Source organism: Vicugna pacos, chromosome 2 (genome assembly GCF_048564905.1).
Source record: "Vicugna pacos chromosome 2, VicPac4, whole genome shotgun sequence".
In the NCBI taxonomy this organism is placed as follows: domain Eukaryota; kingdom Metazoa; phylum Chordata; class Mammalia; order Artiodactyla; family Camelidae; genus Vicugna; species Vicugna pacos.
In genome coordinates, this window is record NC_132988.1 from 115,734,848 (window position 1) to 115,760,735 (window position 25,888).

General features: G+C 51.9%; 1 protein-coding gene and 1 non-coding gene across 2 annotated transcripts in view; one reads left to right on the forward strand and one right to left on the reverse strand.

Annotated features, from left to right (window-relative positions):
- The window catches only part of SLC2A9 (solute carrier family 2 member 9), a 165,390-nt gene that overhangs the window by 1,370 nt on the left and 138,132 nt on the right, over nucleotides 1-25,888 (forward strand). The window contains 3 exon segments of the mRNA XM_072948739.1: nucleotides 6,773-6,867; nucleotides 12,590-12,690; nucleotides 20,439-20,537. Of these exon segments, the coding sequence (XP_072804840.1) occupies nucleotides 12,628-12,690; nucleotides 20,439-20,537 (162 nt within the window). The 5' untranslated portion in view covers nucleotides 6,773-6,867; nucleotides 12,590-12,627.
- LOC116276873 (U6 spliceosomal RNA) lies at nucleotides 10,836-10,944 on the reverse strand. Its single transcript, XR_004186402.1, has one exon. It is a non-coding gene; the product is annotated as a U6 spliceosomal RNA (small nuclear RNA).

Here is a 25,888-nt window from a genome sequence, read left to right on the forward strand (position 1 = left end):
GTTCTGGGCAGAGAAACAGCAGATAACCAAGGTCCTGAGACAACGTGTATTAGACTTGCTTAAGAACAACCAGGAGTCCAGTTGGCCAGAGTGGAGGGGAAGAGGGAAGAGAGAGTGTGGACCGGGGTCAGTCAGGTGTGAGTCAGTGAGGGTCAGAGCCCGTGGACCTTGCTAAGACATGGCCCTGAGCGGGAGGGGAGCCACTGGGAGCAGGGCGGGTTCTGAACAGACCTGACCCGTTAGAAGGAGTGCTCGGCTGCTCTGGGGGTGGTGCTGGGTGGTGGTGTGGGGAGCAGGAGCTGCAGGTGCAGGGAGAGTGGGCAGGAGGCCTCGGCACAGCTTAGCCGAAAGCCCCGGGACGGGGGCAGCTGGGACTCAGCTTGATGAGAAGTGGTCAGATCCCGGATAGATCTCAGGGGCGAGGTGGGGCGTGGACAGCAGGTAGGACGGTGGACAGAAGGTGATGCCATTTACCTGGAGGGGAAGACTGAGGGGAACAGGTTTGGATACAGTGGGTTTGAGATGCATGTTATTCATCTACGTGGAGTAGCTGAGTGCAGCCCAGGAGGACCGCCCTGGCCTCAGACACACGACCGTCATCATGTCTTCGCTCTGCCAGAAACTGACCCAGCCACTTTGCTGGCTTCATTTGGTTACCTTAAGGCTGAGGTCCCATGTGGTATCTGAGTGACGATGTCATGTAGTCTGGATGGGAACGTGGGGTGCAGGTCTGGGCTGGTGATGTAAAATGTGGGAATCATTAGTCTAAAGAAGGGATCGGAGTCATCTTGGGGTCAAATGCAGAGAGAAAAGGTCGAGGGGAAGGAGGCTCCACAGAAGAACGTGGAGGGTGGCTAGTGAGGTGGGAAGAACCCAACAAGCTCAGGGGAGGGGCTCAGTGAGCCTGGAAAAGGTCTTAGGTCTTAGCAGTGTCCGAGCTGACCTCCTCTGCCCGCTGACTTTCCTCCAATGTCTAGACACGTGCTGAGTCTCCCTGACAAACACAAAGTCATTGAAATGTGCTCAGGGTGGCAAAAGTGTTCTACATTCTTGTGAGTCAGCTCTGGTCAAGTGGGAGAAGAAATATTTATCTTGGACCAGCTGAATTTGATGAATGATTGACCTACAGATGTTAAAAATGGGTAGAATTTACCAGTCTCTGCCAGGTGTTGAGTATTATGTCCACATATGGTTATTGATCCCCACACATGTTATTATGGGGCATGTTGTGATGTTTATGATACAAGTCAAGAAGCTGAGCTCAGAGAGGTTAAGCGAGTTGTTGATGGTCACACAGCTGGTTGGCAGCAGGGTCAGTGTTTGAAGCTGGGTCACTGTGGATGCCAGAGCCTCACTCCAAACAGCTTAGACCAAACTGATGAGCAGGGAGGAGGGTCTGAATTTAGAACATTCCACTCCACTTAAACAAAAATTGAAATTTTGAATTTATTTCAAAATGGTGACTAAACCGAGGCATACCACTGACGGGCTTGTGAAGTTAAAGTGACAGCTCCCTGAGGGCTCCAGTCAGGCCCAAAGGGATACGCACTGAGGGTGTGATCAGCAGAGACAGGCTCTTTAAAGTTGGGGGATTTTCAGAAGTTTTCCACCCTAATTTCTGAATATCGTAAAAAAGCCCTTCTGTCATTTTTCTTTTGAAAACAGTTTTAGCGGCAAAGCAGAACTGTTTGTTTTCCTCACTTTATTTTTAAAAATGTAGTAGTTATATGTTGACTTACTTGAAATCAGAGGGAGGCAAACAGAGCCCCCTGGTGGGTGACCCTGCCTGTCCCCGAAGGCTCCTGTGGCTGGGAACTAACTCAGCTTTTCCACTTTTTAAGGGGCTGAGATTCTGAGGGTGTCCCCAGGGCTGTGTTTGAGTTCACTGACTTTTCTCATCCAAAAGGGTTTGCTTTGTTCTCGATCATTTTTCCAACTAAGTTGTCAAGGCCTGGTCCTGTGGGCTTCCTGGTCAACCTTCCCGAGAAGGGACCTGGGGGCAGAGAGACCTAAACAGAACACCTAGAAGGAGCCAAGTGGACCAGCTGGACTCGAATCCACCCCAGTGGACTCAGGTAGAAAAGAGGATTAACGGGCAGACCTTGGAAGCTCATGGCTGAATCTGTGGAGAGACTACAGATCCAGGTTCTGGGAAGATGCAGAAAACCCAGGAAGCAGGCAGCAGGAGAGCCTGGTCAGGGGGTCCCTGAGCCCCTGCTGCTGGGCCCTCGGTGTTCTTGCCACCAGACTCTTTCCAGGCAGCCACCTCTGCACGGAGGACACATCCTCAACTCTCCCACCTCTCTGTGTCACAATCAGGGTCCAGTGTTGGTGGGCCCACCCAGAGGTGCGTCCAGGCTGGGCAGCCTCGCTGAAGCTTTCTGAGGGCAAGACAGGTCTCAGCGGGTGTTTTGATGTCTCTGCTCAGTTTGTCAGTCGGTCATCAAGTATTCATTAAGTGCCTACTATGTGCTAGACACTGTTCTGGGCACTGGGGACACAGCAGAGACTAAAAGAGATGAGGTTCCTGCCCCCCATGGAGTCACGGTCTGTCAGGGAAAATGAGACAGGAGCTCAAAAAACAAAGAGACAAATAAGGTAACTTCAGATATTAAGTATGTTGAAAGACAATAAAAGATAATGAGATGGAGGGGGAGACGGAGGGAGAGAAAAAGGAGAAGGGGGAGAGGAGGAGGGGGAGGGGAAGGAGGGGGAGGAGGGGGAGGGGAGGAGGGGGAGGGGAGGAGGGGGAGGGAGGGAAGGAGAAGATGGAGGGAGGGAAGGAGAAGATGGGGGAAGGAAGGCAGGGACAAGGGAGGAAGGAAAGGAGAGAGGAGGACGGAGGGAGAGACAGACAGACAGACAGACAGACAGACGTGGGGTCAGGGTGGGTTTGGTTCAGCCAGGGAGGTGAGGGCAGCACTACTGCAGAGGAGACGTTTGAGGTAAGACTTGAAGGACAAGAATGAAGCAGCCATGCAGTGGTTTTGGGACAGGTTTTCTGGGCAGAGCGTACAGCAAGTGCAAAGGCCCTGAGATGGGGGAAGCTGGGGGTGTTGGGAGGCAGGGAGAGGCCAGGGTCGGGGGGATGGAGGATGCGGGAGAGAGCGAGTAAAGAGGCTGGAGAGCAGACAAGGCCTCTTGGTCACCCGGGACCTCCGTGGCCTGCTCAGTCACACAGCTAGTTGGCAGCAGCGATATTGGGCAAATTCAGTTCCGCTGGGGACCCGCTCTGCTTGAGAAGCTTCTGAGCCAAGTGAGGGCACTGACCGGGTGTGTGGACGTAGGAGTCTGGATCTCTGGGACACGGTCCAAGCTGGAGGGATGGATTTGGGAGCTGGCAGCATGCCGGTGGTTTCAAGATGACAGACGAGTCTGGGTGAGGACAGCCCCGGAGAGAGTGTGGGTGGAGTGCGGAGCAGGGCCTCGGGCTGAGTCCTGGGGCCCTCCACCCCCGGAGGTTGGTAGGTGACAGGGAGCAGCAGAAGGGACTCAGAACGAGTGGTCGGGGGGCAGAGGGATAACCAGGCCAGTGTGTGGCCCAGGAGATGGGAAAAGGAAGTTTCCAGAAGGACCCAGAGGAAGTGGAGTGGTCGGCTTCACCAAAGCTGCAGGGGGATTACAGGGACTTGACTGTTGACTTTGGATGATTGATGTTCTCAAAAGAGCAGATTGAGCGGCCTGGTGGGTCAGCCCCGTGGGCACCAGCTGGGGAGGGCCAGACGTGAGACAGCGGGTTCCCGTAGCAAGAGCCAGGAAATGGGCTGACGCCAGGTGGACGTCTCCAGGTGGTCACAGGAAGTTGTTTTTTTATTTTTCCCATTGAGGTGAAGTGCACTTAACATAAAAAGAACCATTTCAAAGTGAGCAATTGGACAGCATTTAATACAGTCACAATTCTGTACAACCACCACATCTGTCTAAATCCAAAACCATTTTCACCCCCACAAAGCAACCTTCTCACCCATAAAATAGCCCCCTCCATCACCATCTCCCCCAGCCCCTGGCAAACACTGCTCTGCGTTCTGCCTCCACCAATTTCCTCTTTTGGACATTTTACTAAAATGGAATCACTCAACATGTGATCATTCAGATCTAGCCTCTTCTCACTTAGCATAAGGGTTTTAAGATCCTTCCACATTGCATCACGTATCAGAAGTTGCATTCCATTGTACGGAGAGACCACTTTGTTTATCCATTCATCAGCGGATGGACATTTGGGCTGTTTCCACCTTTCGGCTATTATGAATAGCAGTGCTATGAGCATTCGTGTATAAGTTTTTTGTTTGAACACCTGTTTTCAATTCTCTTGGTTCTATACCTGGGAGTGGAGTTGCCGTGTCATACATTTATTTTTTGAGAAGCTATCAAATGATTTCCCACAGTGGCCAAACCAGTTTACATCCCCACTAGCAGCGTAGGAGAGCTCTAATTTCTCCACATCCTTGCCAACACTTAGTTTTGTTTTTGTTTTCTTAATTGTAATATTAAGACTTTTTTTTATGTAGCCAGGGGTGGCCTAAGAGAGAAGGAGAAATTGGTGATGCTCCAGAGAAATGGGATCTTTGGTGGAAGGGAATCCAGGAGAAGCTGAAAAAGACTTTCCCATGAGACCCACAAATGGGAGCTCCTCCCAAGTGAGAAGTCGTCTGGATGCCAGACTACAAAAAGAACAAAGAGAAATGTGTCTGACATCAAGCCCCAGGCTCACTCAGATGGACTGGACAGTGGACGGGGGTCAGTGCGGACAGAGGGGGTGCTCTTGCTTTAAGCCTCAGTTCTCATGCATCAGCTGCGGTGCTTTGGGCAAGTAGGGTGACCTCTGAACGCCCAGGATGCTAGCTGTGGAGTGGAAATAATGAGATCGCAGTGGCTGCTCTTGGGGTTTGATGGGGCTGTACAGAACCAGTGCCTGGCACACAGTAGCTGCTTACTTAAAGTAAGTCCCTTCCTGTGGCTCATCCTTCTGATTAGGCTGAAATACCCGATAGGAGTACAGGCTTACCCTTCTTTGCCACCTTCTCAGTATCCAGCACTGTGCTGGCCACGCAGTAGGTGCTCCGTCAACATCTATAAAGGAATAAGTCAAGGAACAAGACAAAAACATCATGATCGATAAAGAGATTTCCGAACAAGAGCAGCAACGGCGAATGTTTACCAGACTCCGCTACACAGGAGGCAACTGCAAACGTATACACCCAGGAGCGGCGGGTGGGAAGATAAACTGGCTTGGCCACTGTGGAAGATAGTTTGGTGTTTCTCAAACAAATAAACAGAGAATTACCACTTGACACAGCAGTTCCCGCCCTAGGTAAGCACCCATACGTCTCATTCGGTCTGCACGTGACCCTGTGATGAGTTCTCCCTTATCCCCACTTGGCAGAGGGGCAGCTTGTCCCATGAAACGTGCTGGGGCAGCTGGGATTTGAGATCTGACATCAAATCCCGGGCTCTGAGTCACCATCTTACACAGTCTATGTGGAGGCTGCTAAACCAATGGTTGAATAGTCCTGGCACCCAGGAATGATTTATTGCAGCAAAAGAGACATCACGGCAGAGATTGGGTGACTGCCTGGGGAAAGGAGGCGGTGGGCACCAGCTAGATACTTGTGGAAGATTTGAAAAGCCTGGGAAAGCAATCCCGTGGCTCAGAGACAGACTTTGTCCTGGTGTGTCTATGTCCAAAAGCACAGCTGAAGCCACCCCAGGCACAGAAATGTCATCTTTCTAGCAGGTGGGCTGTGCTGACATCGGAGGTCAGTTGATAAAGACACTGGGGAGATGTCTTCCAGAAATCAAGTGATTTCCTTCCACTCTCGGGCCACCTTTGTCAGCGCTAGGGCACGGGGAACGGGATCAGCCCTGAGAAGGTGGCCCGCTCACTCTTAATCGACGCCAAGGGAATTGGATGGGCTTTTGCAGGCTCCAGCGCCGTCTCTCAGGGCCCGAGTAGTGCCCGTGCCAGGCACAGCGTCCCTTTCCCAAGGTGGGTGGGACTCCTGGGCACCTATCTCTCTGTCCTTCACCCCAGAACCACGCCTCCCTTCCCACCCCTCACCTCCCTCTGTAACTGCTCAAAAGGAGGCTCTTGGTGATGCTGACTGAGCTGGGATCTCGCGTCAGCTACCCAGCAATGCTCTCGGCCCCGCCTCTCTTTCCCTCACATTCCTCTGCCACTCCAGCCCTCTGTGTATCCCAGAGTCCTGAAAAACAGAAGGATCAGCACATGAGCATCACTTCGGGACTGGAGAGAGCTCAGGAGGACAACATGGCATGCATAAAGTAACAGCAGTGGCTGATACCACGTGGGGAGCATTTCCCAAAGGACAGCTCTCGTGGACTTCCCCACTGCTGATTTCACTCCTGTGTCAGCAAAGCAGCAAGAGTTACCCCCTCATCTTGCTCCTCTGGGCTTCAGACTCGATCAGCCTGCATTCATTTGTGTTTTGCTTTACAACGATCGTGTGTCATTTCACCCGACCGCCATCATAGCTGCCAGGGGCAGTTAGTCCTACACAGTTGTCGAGAAGGGAGCCGACGCCCGGGAAGCCCGGGGCGGTCAGCAGTGGCCTCGCCAGGGCACTCCTGCCTTCAGCTCACAGTCCAGAACTTGCTGACCTGCCACTGGGCATGTTTTTACTAAGCTGAGCTGGACATCAATAGCTCGATGTTAATCATTTATCACTGGTCAAAACTGGCAGCACAGAATATTTGCAGAAAACAGTTGGGTGTCATTTGATCATTAACGCGGCTTTCTTTCACAATTTCACAGGCTTGGGTCTGATTGTAAGGGGAGCCGTCCCGTTTGTGAAGCATCTTCTGCCCGCTCTTTAGACTGGACCAGGCTGGGGGAGGTCCAGGAAACAGGTAAGTCAGGCTCGCAGACTCGGATCAGCTTTGGGGACGATTTCAGGAATTACTGAGCCTCACAGAGCTGCTGGCGCAAGGGATTTAAAAATTGAGGGATGTGAAAATTAACTTGGTGAGGATTAAGTGAGAAAAGGCTCTTGGAGTGCTTAGCGTGGTGCCTGACAAACGTTTATATAAAAACGAAATTGATTATGAGTGATTATGGCTGTGTTATTATTCCAGAGGCCCCTCATTCTCCCTCCCCCTCCCCTCCTCCTTCCCTCCTCCTTTCTCTCTCGCTCCCTCTCCCTCTCTCTCTCTCTCTCTGTGTATCTTCCTAGCTGCCCTATTTTCCACATTCTTTTTCAGTATCTTGCTATAGGTTAGCTTTAGCTCCATGCCAAAGTCAACAGAGAATTAACCCTGAAAATGAAGAATAAAGTCACCACCCAGCATTGGTCGGGGAGACCCAGGACCAGAGCGTGTGCGGCGTTCCCTGCTCAGAGCCATCAGCCAGTGACTTGCTGGACCTCAGGGCTTTGCTCAGCAGGACCACGTCTTGGGGTGGACGGTACACAAGGCTGCGACTCCAGACAGTTCAGGGAGGTGGCCTCTGCCCACAGGGGCGGATTTGGGAGAAGACCTCCACCTTTGCTGTCTGCGGGCACTTTGCGCCTTCTCTCCGCCTGTGTCCTTCCACCCGGTGCAGGGTCATGAGTGAGGAGCCAGCTTCGAGCAGACCGGGCTCTGATCTGACCTCTGGGACAGGTTGGGTGTGAAAAGATTCTTTTCCGAGCCCCACTTGCTTTACTTCTAGCAGGATCGGTTATAGTGTCCCACGTATGGTGCCCCTGAAGGTTGTATTATTAGGAGCAGCAGCAATAGTACAGCAGAGGTGAATTTCTAAACATGTAAACCCAGGTACAGTCTAGGTGGGGCCAATCAGAGTGCCCTGAGCGGAGTCCTACTACCTGTAGCTGCTGGACTGTGGCAGGTGGGCCCCAGGGCCTCAGGGTGTGGCTATTCACCAGTGGGAACAGCAGCAACCTGACCTTTCAGGCCACACTGGCAGGCACCAGCAGAGTTAGTTACACTTGAATAGCAGCAATCTTCGTATTGTTACCGCAGATTGAAAAGGCAGGAGCTGGCATTTTTGGACCCTCATGTGCTGGGTTTATATTTACATTATGTTATTTACTGTTCTATTTAAGACTTAGAGAATTATTCTGAGGCAGTTTAAGGTTCTCTAGTCAAACATCAAATGGATCCCCCTCCTTCTCCCCTTAACCAGCTCTAAGACACCATCCGTTCCATGAGACCCTTACAAATGAGAGATGCCTTCTCTGTGCTTCGCCAAGGCCATTGGCAGACATTTACTATGTGCTTGCTTCACACTCCTTAACTCATTGAATCCTCACAACAGCCCTATTAGGCAGGTCCTGTTACTACTCCCTACCTGACACAAAGAAATGGAGGTACAGAGAGGTTAAGTAACTTGCCCCAAGTCACACAGCTAGTGAGCTGTAGAGCTGGGATTTGAACCCACAGCTCCATATTGCCTGGAGCGCAAGCTGTCTGCACTTGGCCTTGCACTGCACAGGTGGCAGCTCCCCCATGTGATGTGACGTCTCAGGGACGTGAGGTCATTCTCAGCTCTGCAGTGGTCTCTGCATGTGAGGCACACAGTCTCAGGCCTCTGCTGCAGACGGCTCCCCTGGGCAGTGGGCCCTGATGGACTGAGTATCCCTCATACAGAAGGTCAGAGCCGGCTGTGACCCTGAAGGAAGCCACCGCCCACGCCCCACTCACTCGCTCCTGCACCAGCCGTATTCCCCGTTTGCAGCATCTGGGAAGATGGCAGCAATATCTCCGCATCCTTGGCCTAGGGCACGACTCACCCCTGTCAACACAGAGGACTTACTCAAGCTCTCGGTTTGGATCCGCTGAGCACACTGCTCCCTCGCCCCCTGCCCACGCCCCCTCGCCTTGGGTGTAGCCACAGAAGTGTGTAACACACGCGGCGACTGGTTATCGTCCGTGCACTGCCTTCTCTTCTCCCCCACGTCTGCGCTCACTCCCTCCTCATCCGTGACTGTCCACCTGCTCTAACTGTGAGTTCTAGGAGGTTCCAGCTTTGGGCAGACAACGCACATCCTCCCCAAATCCACCCTCTGACCACAGCTTGAATCAGGTCTTCTCTTGGTTTTTCTGCCATCTAAGTCGCCAGTGGAAGCTGACCTCCTGCCGTCACTGCCTTGTCCCACCTGTCACTCACCCTCCGTCCCTCCCCAGAGCTCTGACGCGGGAGACCCACATCTCCCTCCCAGCACTGAGAGCGAATGGATGGTCCACACCCTCCCGCTGCCTGACCAGCACTGATTTTTAAAGCTGCTCCCCAGATGTCCTGGATGGCAGTTTCTCAGCTTCACAAACCTCTCTGCCCCTTCAGTTGGTTGCTTGGCCTTGCAGGTCACCGAGAATACAGATGCCACTGGACAGGAGGCCCCGTTCCCGCACTTCCAAACCTGCAGTCCTGCCTGTCCTTCACCCACAGTCCGTCCTCTGAGTCCACACCCACTGCCTGCCCATGTCTCTGCTCCTCCCCAGAAACTCCCAGCTCCCCCCAACCCCTCCACCTCCTCTGGCCAATAGCTTCCCCGTGGCCACGTGTCCTGGACACGCTAATTCCTGTTGCTTGAGCCCCGAGCCACATTCAGCCCTGCCGACCACGCACATCCTCCTCAAGCTCTGTCTTGCCCCCTCTACTGTAGCCTCCTGCTCCCTGTTGTTTCCGACTATGCCCCCTTTGCCATTTTCCATCCCCTGTCTGGCTGGGGTTCCTCGGGCATCTCCTTTCCACCCTCTCTCCCTGGGCGACCTTGCCTAGTCCCCTGGCATTAATTATTACCCATCTACGTCCACCCAGGCCACGTTTTGAGCGCCGCTGTTCTGACTGCCCACGTGATGCGTGCACCCAGATGCCACGCAAACACCTCAAGCCACGCACTTCCTGGACAGAGCTCAGTTTCCTCCCAGCCCCACATCTGCTGCTTCCTGAGACTCCTCCAGCTCAATGAATGATAGTCGTCAGTCACTGGACACCAAAGATTTGCCAGGCGTCTCCCCAGGCCTGTTAGATACAGTCCCCCTCATCCGAGAATTGGAGAACTGCAGGAAATCGAGTTAGATAAAAATTGGCTGCGAAACCACAGCCAAGTGGTAGCTGCCGGCGTATTGAGCTGCTTCCAGGAAGCCTGTTTCTTAAGCACAGAAATACGTGACTGTCCCCTGCCCATCCCTGCAGCCCACCTCCTGCGGCTCCCCCGTCCTGCGCTGGGCCGGGCCACCTGCATTCTGTTCCCCGTGAGCAGCCCACATGCCAGTCTTAAGCTGCCTCTTCTCCCAGAATGTCAGCTCCCCGAGGGCAGGGCGAGGTCTGTCCTGCTCAAGAGTGCGTCCCCGTAATAATAAGCCCCATAGATAATGGGGGCTTCATAAATAATTTCTGAATAAATAATTCAATGTAGGAACATTTTATTTTGCATTTAATTTTTTTTGTTGAAGTATGTATAGTTGGTTTACAATGTTGTGTTATTTTCCGGTGTACAGCATAGTGATTTAGTTATACATATATAAATACTCCTTTTTGTATTCTTTTTCATCAAAGGCCATTACAGGCTATTATAAGGTTATTACAAGGTATTGAATATAGTTTCCTGTGCTAAACAGTAGGACCTTGTGGTTTATCTATTTTACATACAGTGGTGTGTGTCTGCAAATCCCGAACTCCCAACTCATCCCTTCCCACTCCTTCCCCCCTCCCTCAGTAACCATAAGTTCTCTATGTCTGTGAGTCTGTTTCTGTTTTGTAAATAAGTTCATTTGTCTCATTTTTTTAGATTCTACATGTAAGTGATATCCTATGATATTTTTCTTTCTCTTTCTGTCTGACTTCACTTAGTGTGACGATCTCCAGGTCCATCCCCCAAAATACAGAACACTTCACGAATCTGCGTGTCATCCTTGTGCAGGGGCCGTGATTATCTTCTCTGTGTGGTTCCAGTTTCAGTACACGTGTGCTGCCGAAGTCAGCACTGTTTAGGGTTTATTTTAAGTTAAAAATCACACAGACGTGGCTCAAGTACACATATTGTTTAACAGTATCACTCTGTTTGTAAGTACACCTTTTTTCTTTTCTTTTTTAACATTTTTTATTGAGTTATAGTCATTTTACAATGTTGTGTCAAATTCCAGTGTAGAGTGCAATTTTTCAGTTATACATGAACATACATACATTCACTGTCACATTTTTTCCTCTGTGAGCTACCACAAGATCTTGTGTATATTTCCCTGTGCTGTGCAGTACAATCTTGTTTATCTGTTCTACATTTTGAAATCCCAGTCTGTCCCTTCCCACCCCCCGCCCCCTTGGCAACCACAAGTTTGTATTCTATGTCTATGAGTCTGTTTCTGTTTTGTATTTATGTTTTTTTGTTTTGTTTGTTTGTTTGTTTTTGGTTTTTTTAGATTCCACATATGAGCGATCTCATATGGTATTTTCTTTCTCTTTCTGGCTTACTTCACTTAGAATGACATTCTCCTGGAACATCCATGTTGCTGCAAATGGCATTATGTTGTCGGTTTTTATGGCTGAGTAGTATTCCATTGTATAAATATACCACATCTTCTTTATCCAGTCATCTGTTCATGGACATTTAGGCTGTTTCCATGTCTTGGCTATTGTAAATAGTGCTGCTATGAACATTGGGGTGCAGGTGTCTTTTTGAAGTAGGGTTCCTTCTGGATATATGCCCAGGAGCAGGATTCCTGGGTCATATGGTAAGTCTATTCCTAGTCTTTTGAGGAATCTCCACACTGTTTTCCACAGTGGCCGCACCAAACTGCATTCCCACCAGCAGTGTAGGAGGGCTCCCTTTTCTCCGCAGCCTCTCCAGCATTTGTCATTTGCATAAGTACACCTATTTTTAATGTTGACTAGTGTGTATTCTCTTATATACCTTCCTCCTCTTCTCAAGTAAGAATTACAAGCATTTTCCAATGACATTAAATATTCTTCTCCAGTGTACATTTTCAAGTACTACACGAGTTTCTGTCATGTGAATGTACCAGGATTTAAACTTTATTTTGTCCGATTGTGAAGATCATTTTTCTAACAATAAAAATGCTGGCAGTGACAATCAGGCTTAAATCTTTGCACATTTTTATACCTGCTTTGGATTAACTATTTATAAATGGAATAGTTGAGCCAAAGGAAACTAAGGATTTTATGGCTCAAGAAATGTATTTTGGAACTCCAGAACAGCTGTGTGTTTTTCTCCTTTGTTGTGCCAGAGATCTGGGTCACAATTTTGGTGACTGCTCCCAACTTGACTGGGGAGACTGGCACTTTGTTTTGAATTTGCACTGCTTTTGTTTTCATATCTTGGGGACAGAGAATCTGGTGTTTCCAAAACATGCCTCACCATAAGAGTGACCTGCTGAAAGAGAATGTTCCAGGGAGGGGCCTGTACTTAATAAGCAATGTGGCAAGTGTGGGAAATGCAGAAGTTGTCCAACACGACCATCTGGCAAATGGAGAAACTGAGGCCAGAGAGGTGCCCAGGTCTCTGGGGGTGGGGGAGATCCCCATCCTGGTGTCCTCTCAGGGCCACCTCCCCTGAGTTACTCATCTGTGACAGCAATTATCTAATGGCTTCTTCCTTGTTCTCTCTTTTTTTAGGAACAAAAAAAGCCCAGTCCAAAATCTGAAAACTGACCATGAAGCTCCGGGAAGAGGACCCAGCAGATAACAAAGAAAGCGATTTGGCAACAAAGAAATTGGTCAGTCCTGGTTTCCTAATCTCTCTCTTGTTGTGAGTGTTCCGGTGGTCCCAGGCTGGCCCCTCCGACCTCCTGCTCCTGCCAGGGGAAGTGGTGCCGGTGAGCTCAGGCGCAGAAGGGTGAACAGAGGCCGGTGGGGGGGGGGGGATACTGTCTGCTGTGACCATCTGGACTTCGGGGGGGGTCTCCATTCCAGAGATCGTTTCTCAGCAAGGGGGCATTGATGTTGAAGGTGATAATGTCATAGTCCTTAAGGAAACATTGAAACCCATCCCCCATCGCACCACAACGCCCAGTCCACCTGCCTCCTCCTCCAGGAAGTCCTCCACACTTAGAAAGTCTCCTTCCTCAGGACTCCTTGGCCTCTCTCTTTAAATCAGATTCAAAACCAACCGCCAGAGAGCACCTGTTCTGTACCAGACCTTACACGGGTCTCCCCTTCAGTTCTGGCCACACAGCAGTGAGGGCATTGCTATCCCCATTTTGTAGGCAAGGAACTGAGGCTCAGAGAAGGCCAAAGCCATGTGTCCAAGGCTCGTGTGCAGTGCAGGCAGTCTTGAATGTTGGCCCATCTGTACCTCACCTCCTGTGATGAGTGGGGAGGCCACCAGGCTAAGAAGAATATATGCCCATGTTTGTAATTAACCTGTATTTAGCAGGTCAAAGGTCAACACGAGTGTATTTACCAGATTCTGGCAAGTGTGAAGTGGCAGGTGGGGCATCACCACCGCATCTCCCAGGTGTGATCTGGAGGTCCAGGTTGGCCAAGCCACCTGCCTCAGGTCTCCTGGGATATGGCAGAAACCAGGCTAAACAGAGAGCGATTCCCTCCAAGTGGACACAGTACCTTTTTCTTGGCGCCCCATTAGGTTGAGTCAAGGCTCCCGTCTACGCCTTTAGTGTGAAGGAGGAAGCGGTGTGGTCATCACAAACCTTCTGCTCAAATGATATTCAGTGGGAAATTCTTTATTTTCCCCCTACCTTTTCCTGGTAGGAAATTTTCACCTTGTCCAAGCCAGTGTTGCAGTATCAGGACATCATCCAAGGGAGAGTCTGAGTTCAGTTCCAGAAGCACCTACCGGGCCCCTTCCCTGACCCGCTGGGAATTCAAAAAGCTTTATAGGACACCGAGATTTTTTAGGGCTTCCATGACAAAGCCCCACAGACTGGGGGACTTAAACAACGGAGCTGTATCTCTTCACAGTCTGGAGACTAGAAGTCCAAGATCAAGGTGTCAGCAGAGTTGGCCCCTTCTGAGGCCTCTCTCCTCGGCCTGCCGATGGCCGTCTTCTCCCTGTGTCCTCACGTGGTCGTCCCTGTGTGTGTGTCTGTGTCCTGATCTCGTCTTCCTATAAGGACATCAGTCAGATTGGATCAGGGCCCTCTCACACGACCTCATTTTACCTTGGTGACCTCTTTAAAGGCCCTGTCTCCAAATACAGTCACCTTCTGTGATACCAAGGTTGGGACTTCACCATATGAATGTTGGGGGACACAGTTTACCCCCTAACATGCACACACAAGTCCCTGCCCTCAGTGAGCTCCTGTCCAGAGGGGAAGGCATACATGGGGACAGACCCCTGGGAGAAAGGCGGTCACAGCCAGCACAGGTCTGAGCAGCACGTGCAACACAGGGGCGGCAGAGAGAAGCCCAGGGAGGCTTCTCGGGGGAGGTGGCGAGGGCACTGAGCACTGAAGGACGAGCGAAGTTACGGGTGGTCAGGGGAAGAGCCCGGGCCAGGCCAGGAGAGCCGGCGAGAGGAGACGCTTAGCAAACACTGGCAGACGTGTGTGCGTGGGGGGGTGGCTGTCAGAACAGGCCCCAGCACACCCAGGAATGCGTGTTTTATGACCACGTCCTTGCTAGAACTAACTTTCAGAATCTGTCTGAGAGCCTGGGCCACAGCCCGAGTGGGTAGGGAGCTGGCACTGGATTTGGAGGTGAATCCAGGCTCCCCCTGAACTTCTGTTCTTCCCCCGAAACGGCAGCCTCACGGCTCCTCCTGAGACTGCTGGGAGGGTCGGTGACATCGCGGGTGTGCACACACCTGGCTGAGGGCCGAGCAGTGCGGACGTGTGCCGGGGGAGGGGGGTCGGGGAACCGCACCGAGTCACGGTCCGTCATGGGAGGACGGAACTCGCGTCTGGGGACGGGCCTCAGTGGTTGTCCACTGACACCGAGCTGCTCCAGCCCTCTCCTTTTCTGCTGTGGACACCGATGCCCCCGGAGGGAGGAGGCAATTCTTCTACCCAGAGCACTCACCGTGCCATTGGTTTAAAAAACGATGAGGGCTTCTGGGTTGAGAAATAGCTCATTGTCTGGGGACAAGGTGGTTTGGAGAGTAATGATGAGAATTCACCGTGCGCTCGCTGGATGCCGGGTGCTGGCTTAGGTTCCACAGTTCCCGTGTTTTCTGTGTGTGAACTCACCAAGTCTTCCCAAGTCTGTGAGGTGCTGGCACCATCATCACCCCATTCTACAGATAAGGCCGAGTAACTTGCCCCAGAGCTCACAGGCTGTAAAAGTGGCTGGGCCGAGACCCAAACCCAGGCTGTCCAGCCCCAGTGTCTCGGTTTTAACCCACTGCGCTGTGGCAAAGTGGTGGGACAGCTCCCATCACCCTCACCAAGGCTTCTCACCCGGGAAGCCCTGGGGATGCCAGTGGGAACCTGAGATCCCTCATCTCCCTGAAGGAAGAACGCACGGTTAACCCGACGGCCTGGAGCTTCAGCGGGGACACCTGGGCTCTAGTCTCAGGGGTGTGACTTCAGGCCAAGGTGCTGCTCACCTCTGGGCTGGTTGCTGGCAGGCTCCGGGGAGGATCAGCAGGCAGCCAGCTCCACCAGGAGGAGGAGCTCTCCAGGCCAAGCCGCGCCCTCAGGCTGCAGGACGAAAAGGGAAAGTGACACCATGCAAGTTTCTCCTGCTCTGCTGACTTGTGTCCAGTCCCGGGTTCTGGGAGAGCCCCTGGCGCAGGGCAGGGCCAAGGAAGCTGCTGGCAGTTTGTCCCCACCCCCCACCCCTGGCCTCTAGTCCACACACCACTCCCCACAACCACCCCCTGCCCCCGGCCCGGGCTTCTGCCCTCAGGGGTCAAATTCAGCAGGACTTGGGGCTGGAAAGTGGAGACGGGAGGAATGGTCAGGGACAGCTGGGAGAGGGCCTCCAGTCCACACTTTGTGTCCACTGCGCGGCCCATGGACGTGCTGGGCTGGCTGGCAGGACCTTTAGTGCCTTCGGACTTTAGGAACTCCTGCAACACCAGGGACACCAGGGACACTCCTGGCTGTAGCTGCACATTTGTGTCCTGCCTGGGTCCTGGCGTCTTTGAGTTTTCAACCCCAATGGGGAACATGGAACAATTTTAAATGAAACAGATGGGTCACCTGATCCAATGTGAGTTTTAGTAAGATCAGGGAGACACCCTCCCCCCCATTACAGATGAGGAGACCAGGGAGGTTACATAGAAGGGCCTGAGTCAGGGAGGGGGGGAGGAGGAAACAAGATGCTTAGTGTGAAGTTCCGGCAGGACGGCACAGGGTGCAGCCATCCTTCCCCTCCGTCGCCCCTTCTAAATTTAGACCGCAACCCGCTCAGTTATTTTGCTTTCCCACATGCCCTGGGGCGTCCATGCCTGCAGCCCTGGCTCAGGGCCCTCTCATCCCACGCCCTTCCTTGCCTGCATGTTCCCATGGCTTACTCATCCCCTAAGAGACGGCTCAGGAATCACCTCTTCCAGAAAGTCTTCTGGGATCCGCTCCCGGCTGGCCCAGTGCGTGTCACAGTTTAATCGAGAGCTCCCACGTTAGAGTTCCGCTCTGGACCAGGCTCTATGAGGGGAGCTGGCCAACTGGCTGAAAATTGTTTCCAGGAGCAGCCAATTCTCCAAGCGGCATCCCGGCATCCCTGCGTGATGAATACGCAGCGTGAGTATTGCCCTGAATGATTCATGTGCTCGGTAAATAACCAGCCTAATTATTCAGGGTTGGCTTTTCCTCTGGGAAGTTTTGGTTCCCTGTGGAGCAGTGGCTTTCCAACATCATGGGGCTGGATGTTTGCACAGGCATGTGATCATCCACGCTCCCAGAAGTTCTGCAGCGATCCACAGTTTTTATTTCAACATGCGTTTTCCATTAAACCCAGGTGGCTGACTTCTCATCTCTGTTTTGTGGACTTGAGGCCACTGTGGCCTTCCAGGGGTTCTGCAGTTCCCAAGCACGCCTTTGCTTCCCTGGCCTCTGCACCTGCTCTCTGCCTCCGGGGGCAAGCGGCCAAGGCAACCTGTCCTAGACATGATTCAAGGCACTTCTCTGACATCCAGGCAATCCAGCCATGCAGTGAGTTAATTCTCACGACATCCTGGTGTGCAGGAGGGGGTCTTGGTTCCTTAATGCTACCCCTGAGCCAACCTCCGGGGCAGGCACGTCAGAAGTGTTCCCTCAGCCGCCGAATGAGCAGGGCAGAGTAATTTTCAGCGACAGGTGCTTTTTCTTCCAAACCCACCACCTTCCCGCTTGTTCAGAGCCGCAGGGCAGCCCGTGCCCACCTCCAGCAGGCTGTTTGGGACTGTGTGTTTTCTATCTGAGCCTCAGAATTGCTCTGCAGGATGATCAGAGCAGGATCAACCTTCCATTCTGTGCTTGTAACCGTGGTAGCTCGGAGAAGCAAAGCTACTTGCCTAAGGACACACAGTGAGAAAGCGCTGGAGTCCGGGCTGGAAGCCCCAGGCTTCTCCTGCAGCCGGTCACTTTTCCATCTGTCCCAGTCCTTAGGGAGACTTGTCCTGGGTTCATGACAGTGGCTCCCCTCCCAGCACACTGGCCTTAAGAGGGAAAAGGAAGACTTCATACTCAGGGTGGTGATTCCTGAGAAGATGAGTCTCCCTCTTAGGCTCTCCAGTTGCTGGGATGACTTGGGAACAGGGTAAAAATTTACTGCCCACTTCCCGTTCAGGCAAGATTAAATTGCCACATTTCCTGTCCGGGAGCTCAGACTCTGCCTCCTCATTTAGGGAGATGCTCCAGCGGAGCCCGGCAGAGGCGCCGCGGGCTGAGCCGGCTGCAGGGAGGGCCGTCAAGCTGATCGTTGGGAAACAGGACATGGATTCCCGGGAACTGAGCTTAGCTCCTCTTATGTGTGGCCTGAGCCTCCCAGGGCCTCCTGAGTGTGCCCACCCGAGCAGCCGCCGGACACCGGGCAGGAGGAGAAGAAAGGTAAACACAGAAATCGGCCCCTGTACTTGCCACAAGGGCTGTCTCTGCCCCCTCTGAAAGTCCTAGGGCCTGAGTCCTGGCGTCCTAGTCCATTGACCATGGCTGTAGGGCTCCAATTCTTGAGCTGCAGATTCCTGGGGCCGACAGCATCTTCTGGCAGCAGCTGTGCTCGTGTGGTGAGGCCACGGCAGAGAGCCGCCCTCTCGTGCTGGGTGCTGTCCTCCCCTCCCTCCTGCCCCCACCAGCGGGCACCTGCTGCTCTTGGGGCGGGTATGAGAGGTGGTGGGCCTAGGTGGGCCATTCAGGGGTAGGGGCTCCAGGGGAGACGGCTTCCACCCACTCTGCTCTCTGATGGGTGCAGACAAGGGAATAATGACCAAGGCTGGGAGTGAGGGAAACCCAGGGGACCAGCACAGCCCAGGGGGTCAGAAGGAGTGAGATCTGAACTGAGGCCCAGAGGATGAGTTTAAAGACAAAAGGCGATGGAGAACGGGCATTTTGTCCAAAATGATTCTGTTCTGTCAAGGAATCTCACTCAGTTCAAGCTCCTCTTACTGCAGAAAAGTATCCTGGCCCCACACCTGCCAGTGTCCATCTCCGTGGCCCGTCAGCCCTCCCACTGGCCTATCATCCGATCACCAGCATTTTCCGAGCGCCTCTTCTATGGCCGGCACGGTGCCTGGAAGCAAGGCTCCCGCCCTCCAAAAATAAGACCTGCACCCTCTGCCCCGCCCCTGCTGCTGCCCCTCACCGGCCCCGGCCCCTGGACGGGTGAGGGGCTCCCCTGCTCCAACTCCTTTCTTCTGCAGAATATCCCATGAGGTGGGTCCCTTATCACCCCCATTCCACAGATGAGGACACTGAGTCACAGAGCAACTATGTAACTGGTCTAAGTTTGCACAGACACGAGTGGCCGAGTTGGGAGTCAGACGGTGTTGAATCAGAGAGAGAAACGTGGAAATGAGGAGGTGAAGCTTCCAGGGAGGCTTTCAATCAGTCTGACACATGAAAGTCTCCAGAAGGGAGACGTTCAGGGGGATGCAGCCACACTGGCCAGGGCAAGAGAGACCTTAGCGTGTAACTCAGGCGCTGGCCATTCTGCGTGGCTGGGCTAGAGGGAGTGGAGAGAGAAGACAGAATAAGTAAACACCCTATCTGAACACTGGCTACACGCATGCGCCCCCCTCCACGGCCTTGGCCAGCAGCACATCCACCACCGCCTATGCAGCTGGTGCTACAGTTTAGGTCCCATTTTATAGTTGGGTAAACTGAGGCCTAGAAAGGTCAAGACCCTGGACAGGCTCCCCAGCCGAGCGGTGGAGCCTTCTGGTGCTGGAGCCTGAGCTAGAGGCGGTGCCGAGGCAGGGAGAGCAGGGAACTGGCTTCCAAACAGCATTTGATCTATTCAGTTCCCTAAACTGTGGACCTCATCTGTCATGTCTATTGCTGTGTCCCTGGAGCTGTGTCAGGGCCTGGAACTTAGAACACGAACACACACACACACACACACACACACACACACACACACACACACACACACACACAATAAATGATGGCAGAGAAAGTAACTTCCAAGAGCACCTGGGCCCCTCCATCTGGTGAATTTCCTCTTTCCTGGCCAGCCCAGGATGGCAGCCCCACCTGCCTCCAGCTCCTGCCTTCCGACCAGCCTTTGCCAAGGGGCCCAGATGTTTCTTCTCTGGTCCTAGTGCAGCTACAGCCATGCGTGGATGGGGCCATAGGGCAGGATCACATGGAGGCAGATGCCTGGTTCTCCAGGCCAAGCCCTACATCTCTGTCTGCAGGTCCTTATTCCAAGGTGCTCCCATTGGCCGGTAGATGGACAGCCCAGCCTGCAGCGGGGCCTGCATGAGCTTGCGTGCATCTGTGTAGCCTCAGGCCCCCAGACACCACTCCCAGGAGAAGAGGCAGTGTGGTGCAGTGATGACTGCACGAGGGCTGGAGCCAGGCCATCTGGGCTCCAGTCTCCATCCCAGACAGCACCAGGGACAGCTCCTCACCTCTGTTTCCTCACCTGTAAAAGCAAGCTAAAAAGTACTGATCTGAGGATTCTAGAAGAGAAAATCCAGAAAGTGCTTAGAACAGATGACGAGACCATAGCTCTTAATAAGAAGCAGCTGCGGCTGCTGGCAACTTAGTCTGGCTTTGCTCTTTTGCTCCTCTGTGGGTCAGAGACAGGCCAGATTCAGCTAAAATAGCAGCGTGTAGCTGCTGTCAGAGCACCTGCAAGGATGGTAGGTCGACATTTCCCAGATCTAAATGCAGCAGGGCAAGGAGGGCAGTGTTGTGGCTGCCAACAGAGGCAACCTGAGCTCCGTGGGTTGACCACACTCAACGGGTCCAGACCTGGACGGGAAACCCTCCTGCTAGCTGGCTCCGAAAGACTTGCCATCCTTGCCCTGGGAATCCTCTGAGTTGGACTCCCTAGCTAAGGGGACAGCCCAGGTGCCTCCCGTGGGTCCCTGGCTCTGCGCCAGAGTGTCAGGTATGACGTACTTTGCTCTCCTTTCCAGGATTGGCCCTGCTTGCTCATCGTGGCCTCTCTCGTGGGCGCCTTCGGCTCCTCCTTCCTCTGTGGGTACAATCTCTCCGTGGTCAACGTGCCAACTCCGGTGAGTGTCCTGCAGCGGCGGGATGCACCCGGCAGAGGGCGCTGCGGCAACGCGGAAAACCAGGTGTTACCACCTAGCCCTGGATGGTACCCCATTCTGCAAACTTCTGCAGGCCAGGTCTATGCCAGACCCCTGATGGACACTGGGGTGAGGTGAGGGACAGAGAGCGTGAGAACAGCCCCGCCTTGGAGGGGTAGGTGAGAGATACAGAAACAGAGGGTGATGACAACGCTTGGGGTCAGTTTCTTGCTCCTAGAGTGTCCTGGGAGAGTGTAGAGAGGGGTCTTCAGAGATTCCCAAGGAGTGGATGCTAAAGGTCTTATTCCAGGGCAAGGACCATGCAATCTGAGTAACCACGAAGGGATCCAGACACAGAAACATTTTCCTGATCTTTCTTTTGTGTTTATGGCTTTAAATCACAGCTAGAGGCCACATGGATATCTGTTGGTTAAGATCCATCACTAATTTTTGTTTTCATCTGGAATAAGGTCATTAGGAGCAATTTCTCAGGCCCTCCTAATACCATTCTGCTAGCTTGCAGTTGGAGGTTTGGTTCCCGCCTACGTAGACTATTAGGTTTAGGTGCTGCCCATTGCTGGGTGTGCTGGCTTCCACTTCAATAGCCTCCACCTTGGGGTAAGGTGGATGGGTCAATGGGGGGTATGAGGGAAGACTTCCTGGAGGAGGTGATGCCTGAGTTGCACCTCGAAGGTGGAGCAAAGGTGCAGAAGCCTGAGATATGAAACATTTGTGGAAATGCAGGTATGATGTGGTCGGAGTGCAGGATGTGTTTTGGAGGGCACAAGGGCAGACACAGAAGCCTCGCTGTGGACCTTCCTGGATGCTTTTAAGGCTTTTGCTTGTTGAGGGCCCAGCATCCTGTGTACAAAACACAGTGGAAGACTGGACCAGTGGGTTTCAAAGGCTTCCCAGGAGCCCAAGGCTTTGCAGACGTGTCACAGGGATCCATACTCCTTTTGTGCCAGGACAGATCGGGGTTTTGTTTTTTGGGTTTTGTTTGTTTGTTTGTTTTACTGTTAACTCTTTAACGTTTTGGGGCTCTGTGTAAGTTCATTTGAAAAACTGATTCTGTTGCTAAAAACAGTTTGAAAACCAGGGAGCCCAGATGGTTTCTCTGAATGCTTACAGCAATCACTGGCTTTGATTTTGTCACTGTGGTGTCATCCTGAGATGGGATCTGATTTGTTCATATTTGTCTTTAAAAGAGGTGTGAATGAAAAATATTGCCAGCCATATCACTAAACAAAGATGCTAGGGCTATCAAGCCATCAGCCACTACCACCAACCCCGACTGGGAGCGGAGGGCACTCAGGATGGAGACAGGCAGGCAGCCTGGCCTCTGAGCCACCCCCAGTGGTGCCCCCGAGGGAACTCAGGGTGTGGAAGGACAGGACACTGGCCCTAGACAGCTAGGTGCACATTAAAGGAATGGTTTCAATGAGCTCAGACCTTTGCACCTTCCCAGATATAGAAAAGCACTAAATCCCCTAACTTAGGGTATCTGTTTTTTTAATTATTATTATTTAACAATAATCTTTTTATGTTCTGACTACCTGGTCTTTGCGGGAAAACTCTTCTATGTCCCGGCTCCTCCCCTGCCTCTTTGAAGCAACCTCTTAGAGAGATCTGAGAGGGCTCCCAGGTTCGAGTCCTCAGAAAGTCTGCCAAACAAAACAACTCTCAACTTTTAGGCTGTGCTTTTTCCCCCAGTTGACAGAGGATTGAGAATTTGCCCTCCAGCTTCATGTTGAAAGTTCATGAGGCTCCAGCAGAGGGTGGAGAACCCTTGCACCCATGGTTTACGTGGCAAAGAGACGTGTACAACTTGAAGCTGGAACAGAATGTGTGGGTGGAAAAGTGATAGTCCAAGCAATGACCATGGGGACACGAGGAAGGAGCAATTCTGTCATTCCCGCATTTATTCATTCAAAAAATGTTTTTAAGTAATAAACTTTATATTTTAGAGTAGTTTTAGGCTCAGAGCAAACTTGAGCAGAACGCCCAGAGTTCTCAGTACCCTCTTGTCCCCACACAGACCCAGCCTCCCCCACTGTCACCATCCTGCACTGGCAGGGGTACCTCTGTTTAATCCATGAGCCGAACTTGACACACACTGGCACCCAAAGCCCACTGCTCATTCCTTCCTCCCCGACCCTGGCAGCCACCGGCATCTTTGCTGTCTCTACACAGACACACCTCGTCTGATCGTGCTTGGCTTTATCACAAATATTGCATATTTTGCAGATTGAAGGTTTGTGGCAGCCCCGCCTGGAACAAGACGATCTGCGTCATTTTTCCAACAGCATTTGCTCACTTCCTGTCTCTGTGTCACATTTGGGTGATTCTCACAGTATTTTCAGCTTTCCCATGATTCCATCTGCATGGTGCTCTGGGATCAGTCATTTTTGATGTTACTGTTGTACTTGTTTGGGGCACAGCGGGTAGATGCTGTGTGTGTTCTGACTGCTCCACCCACTGGCTGTTCCCCCATCTCGCCCCTTTTCCTCCAGCTCCCTGCTCCCTGAGACAGTGCAACAGCGAAATTAGGCCAGCAAGTAACCCTACGATGGCCTCTAAGCGTGCAAGTGAAAGGAGGAGTCACACGTCTCTGACTTTAAATCAAAAGCTAAAAATGATTAAGCTTAGTGAGGAGGGCATGTTGAAAGACAAGAGAGGCTAAAAGTGAGGCCTCTTGTGCCAAATAGCCAAGTTGTGAATGCAAAGGGAAAGCTCTTGAAGGCAATTAAAAGTGCTACTCCAGGGGGGCGGTATAGCTGAAGTTGTAGAGCGTGTGCCTAGCATGCATGAGGTCCTAGGTTCGATCCCCAGTACCTCCTCCAAATAGAAATAAATAAATAAACCTAATTACCTCCCCTTCATAAAACAAACAAACAAACAAAAAGTGCTACTCCAGTGAGCACACAAGTGTTAAAGAAAGGGGATAAATTGGGAGCTGGAGGTTTGCAGATAGTAATGTATATAAAATAGATGAACAACATGATTGTGCTGTAGAGCACAGGGAACTATATTCAGTGTCCAGTAGTAACTTACAGTGAAAGAGAATGTGAAAATGAATGTGTGTATGTTCACGTATGACTGAAGCATTGTGCTGTACCCCAGAAATTCACACAACACTGTAAACTGACTATACTTCAATAAAATACATTTAAAAATTTTTTTAAAAAACAAATGATAAAGCAAAACAGGCTTATTGCTGACATGGAGAAAGTTGGAGTGGTCTGGATAGAAGATCAAACGAGCCACAACATTTCCGTAACCCAAAGCCTCACCCAGAGCAAGGCTGGATTCTACTCTCTTCAATTTCGCGAAGGCTGAGAGAGGTGACGAAGCTGCGGAAGAAGCCAGAAGCAAGCAGAGGTTGCTTCACAAGGTTTAAGGAAAGATGCCATCTCCAGGACGTCAGCGTGCAAGGTGCAGCAGCCGGTGCTGATGTACGAGCCGCAGCAGGTTCTCTAGGAGCTCCAGCTCGGAGAATTCATGGAAGTGGCTTCACTAAATGACAGATTCTCAATGCAGACAGAACAGCGCTGTGTCGGAGATGCCATCTAGGACTTTCACAGCTAGAGAGGAGAAGTCAGGGCCTGGCTTCAGGGGACAGGCCGGCTTTCTTGTTAGGGGCTAATGCGGCTGGGCTTTAAGTTGAAGCCAGTGCTCATTTACCAGTCTGGAAATCCTAGGGCCTTTAAGAATTACGCCGACTACCCACAGGCAGGCCAGGTTCACAGGTTAAAAGCATCTGCCCTCACCTCAGACATCAGCTGCAAGCATGGGGATTTCAGGGCCACTTACAACTCTGACCAACTGTTTACAGATTTGGGGAGGCTCCCATTAGCCCCTCAGTCTTGATAATTTGCTAGAACAACTCCAAGAACTCAGGAAAGCAGCATGCTTATGTAATTATAAGTTTTATTATGACAAAAAGGATACCAGTCAGAACCAGGCAAAGGAGACCCATACAGTGAGGTATTGTATGGGGGAGGGGGGCTTCCAAATGTAAAACTTCATGTGTCCTCTCCCTGTAATGTCAAGACACATCACCCTCCCAGCACACTGATTCACCAAGCAGTGCCCACAGGGAAGCTCACCCGCGCCTCCGTGTCCAGAGCTTTTATTTGGGCTTCATGACCTTGGCATGACTGATCAAATCTGTCTCCAGTCCGCCTCCCCTCCTTGGATGTAGGGAGGGCATCACCTGGCCTCTAGCCACATGGTTGGTCCTCCTGGCATGGCCAGCCCCCAACCTGAGATATCGCACATGCATAAAGCACCAGGTGGGGTCTGAGAGCCCCTCCATGAATAACAAAGACACACCTCTTATTCAGAAAATCCCAAGGGCTTAGAGGCCACCTTCCAAGAACCAGGAAGAAAAGCCAGCCAAATTCCTAATTATACAACTGCACATACACCGTGTGCTTCATACAAAATATGTTCTAAACCTAAAAATACCGAAAAAAGAGTTTGTTAAATGAATTAATGAATAAGGGAAGGAAGGAATGGGGAAGGAAGGAAGGAAAGAAAGAAAGAAAGAAAGGAAGGAAGGAAGGAAGGAAAGAAGGAAGGAAGGAAGGAAGGAAGGAAGGAAGGAAGGAAGGAAGGAAGGAAGGAAGGAAGAAACTTTGCTTTGCTTTGGGGGGTCTAACTTATCACCCCTGCTCCCAAGGCATATAAACTAGGACTAAACTTGAAACAAATCCAGCGTCCGCAAGAATCACAATGAGTGCTTTGGCTTTTACATATAATGAATGACTCAGTGATTTCTAAGTTGGTGACATTTCTCCTCTTAGAAGGAGAGACAGAATCGTACCCCCCTGGTGTTAGTATCTAAGCCCAGCACTTCAGCAAAACAATTAATTTGACTTTCCATAAATTTCCTAGCAGAAAGTATACTTACTCATTCTCCTCTCCCGGATCCTTCCCTAAGGGCAGGTAGACAGGCGGTGATGAGGAGGAAAACCATCACCTCTCTCTGCAAGAGGAGAGCTGTCCCCATTAGCAGCAGGTGTTAGATGCTGGCCCAAAGGAAAGAGTCCAATGAACCAGCAGACAGAGAACCAACAGCGAGTCCTGGTCCTTTCAGTTAATGCTGCCCTGAGCTGCAACTTTAGTGACTCTTCTGGGAGCCCCTGTGCTCTCAGAGAAGGAGGGCATGTGGTGGGGCAGCTCTGTGTGGCCTGAGGCCCACTGCAGGGACAGCCAGGATGGATGACGGGTGCAGAGAGGGTCACAGGCATCGGCACCCACTGGGTGGATGGAGGGGCACAGTGGGGCGTCTTGGTGGGAGAGGCTGAGATCACAGGAGAAACCAGTGC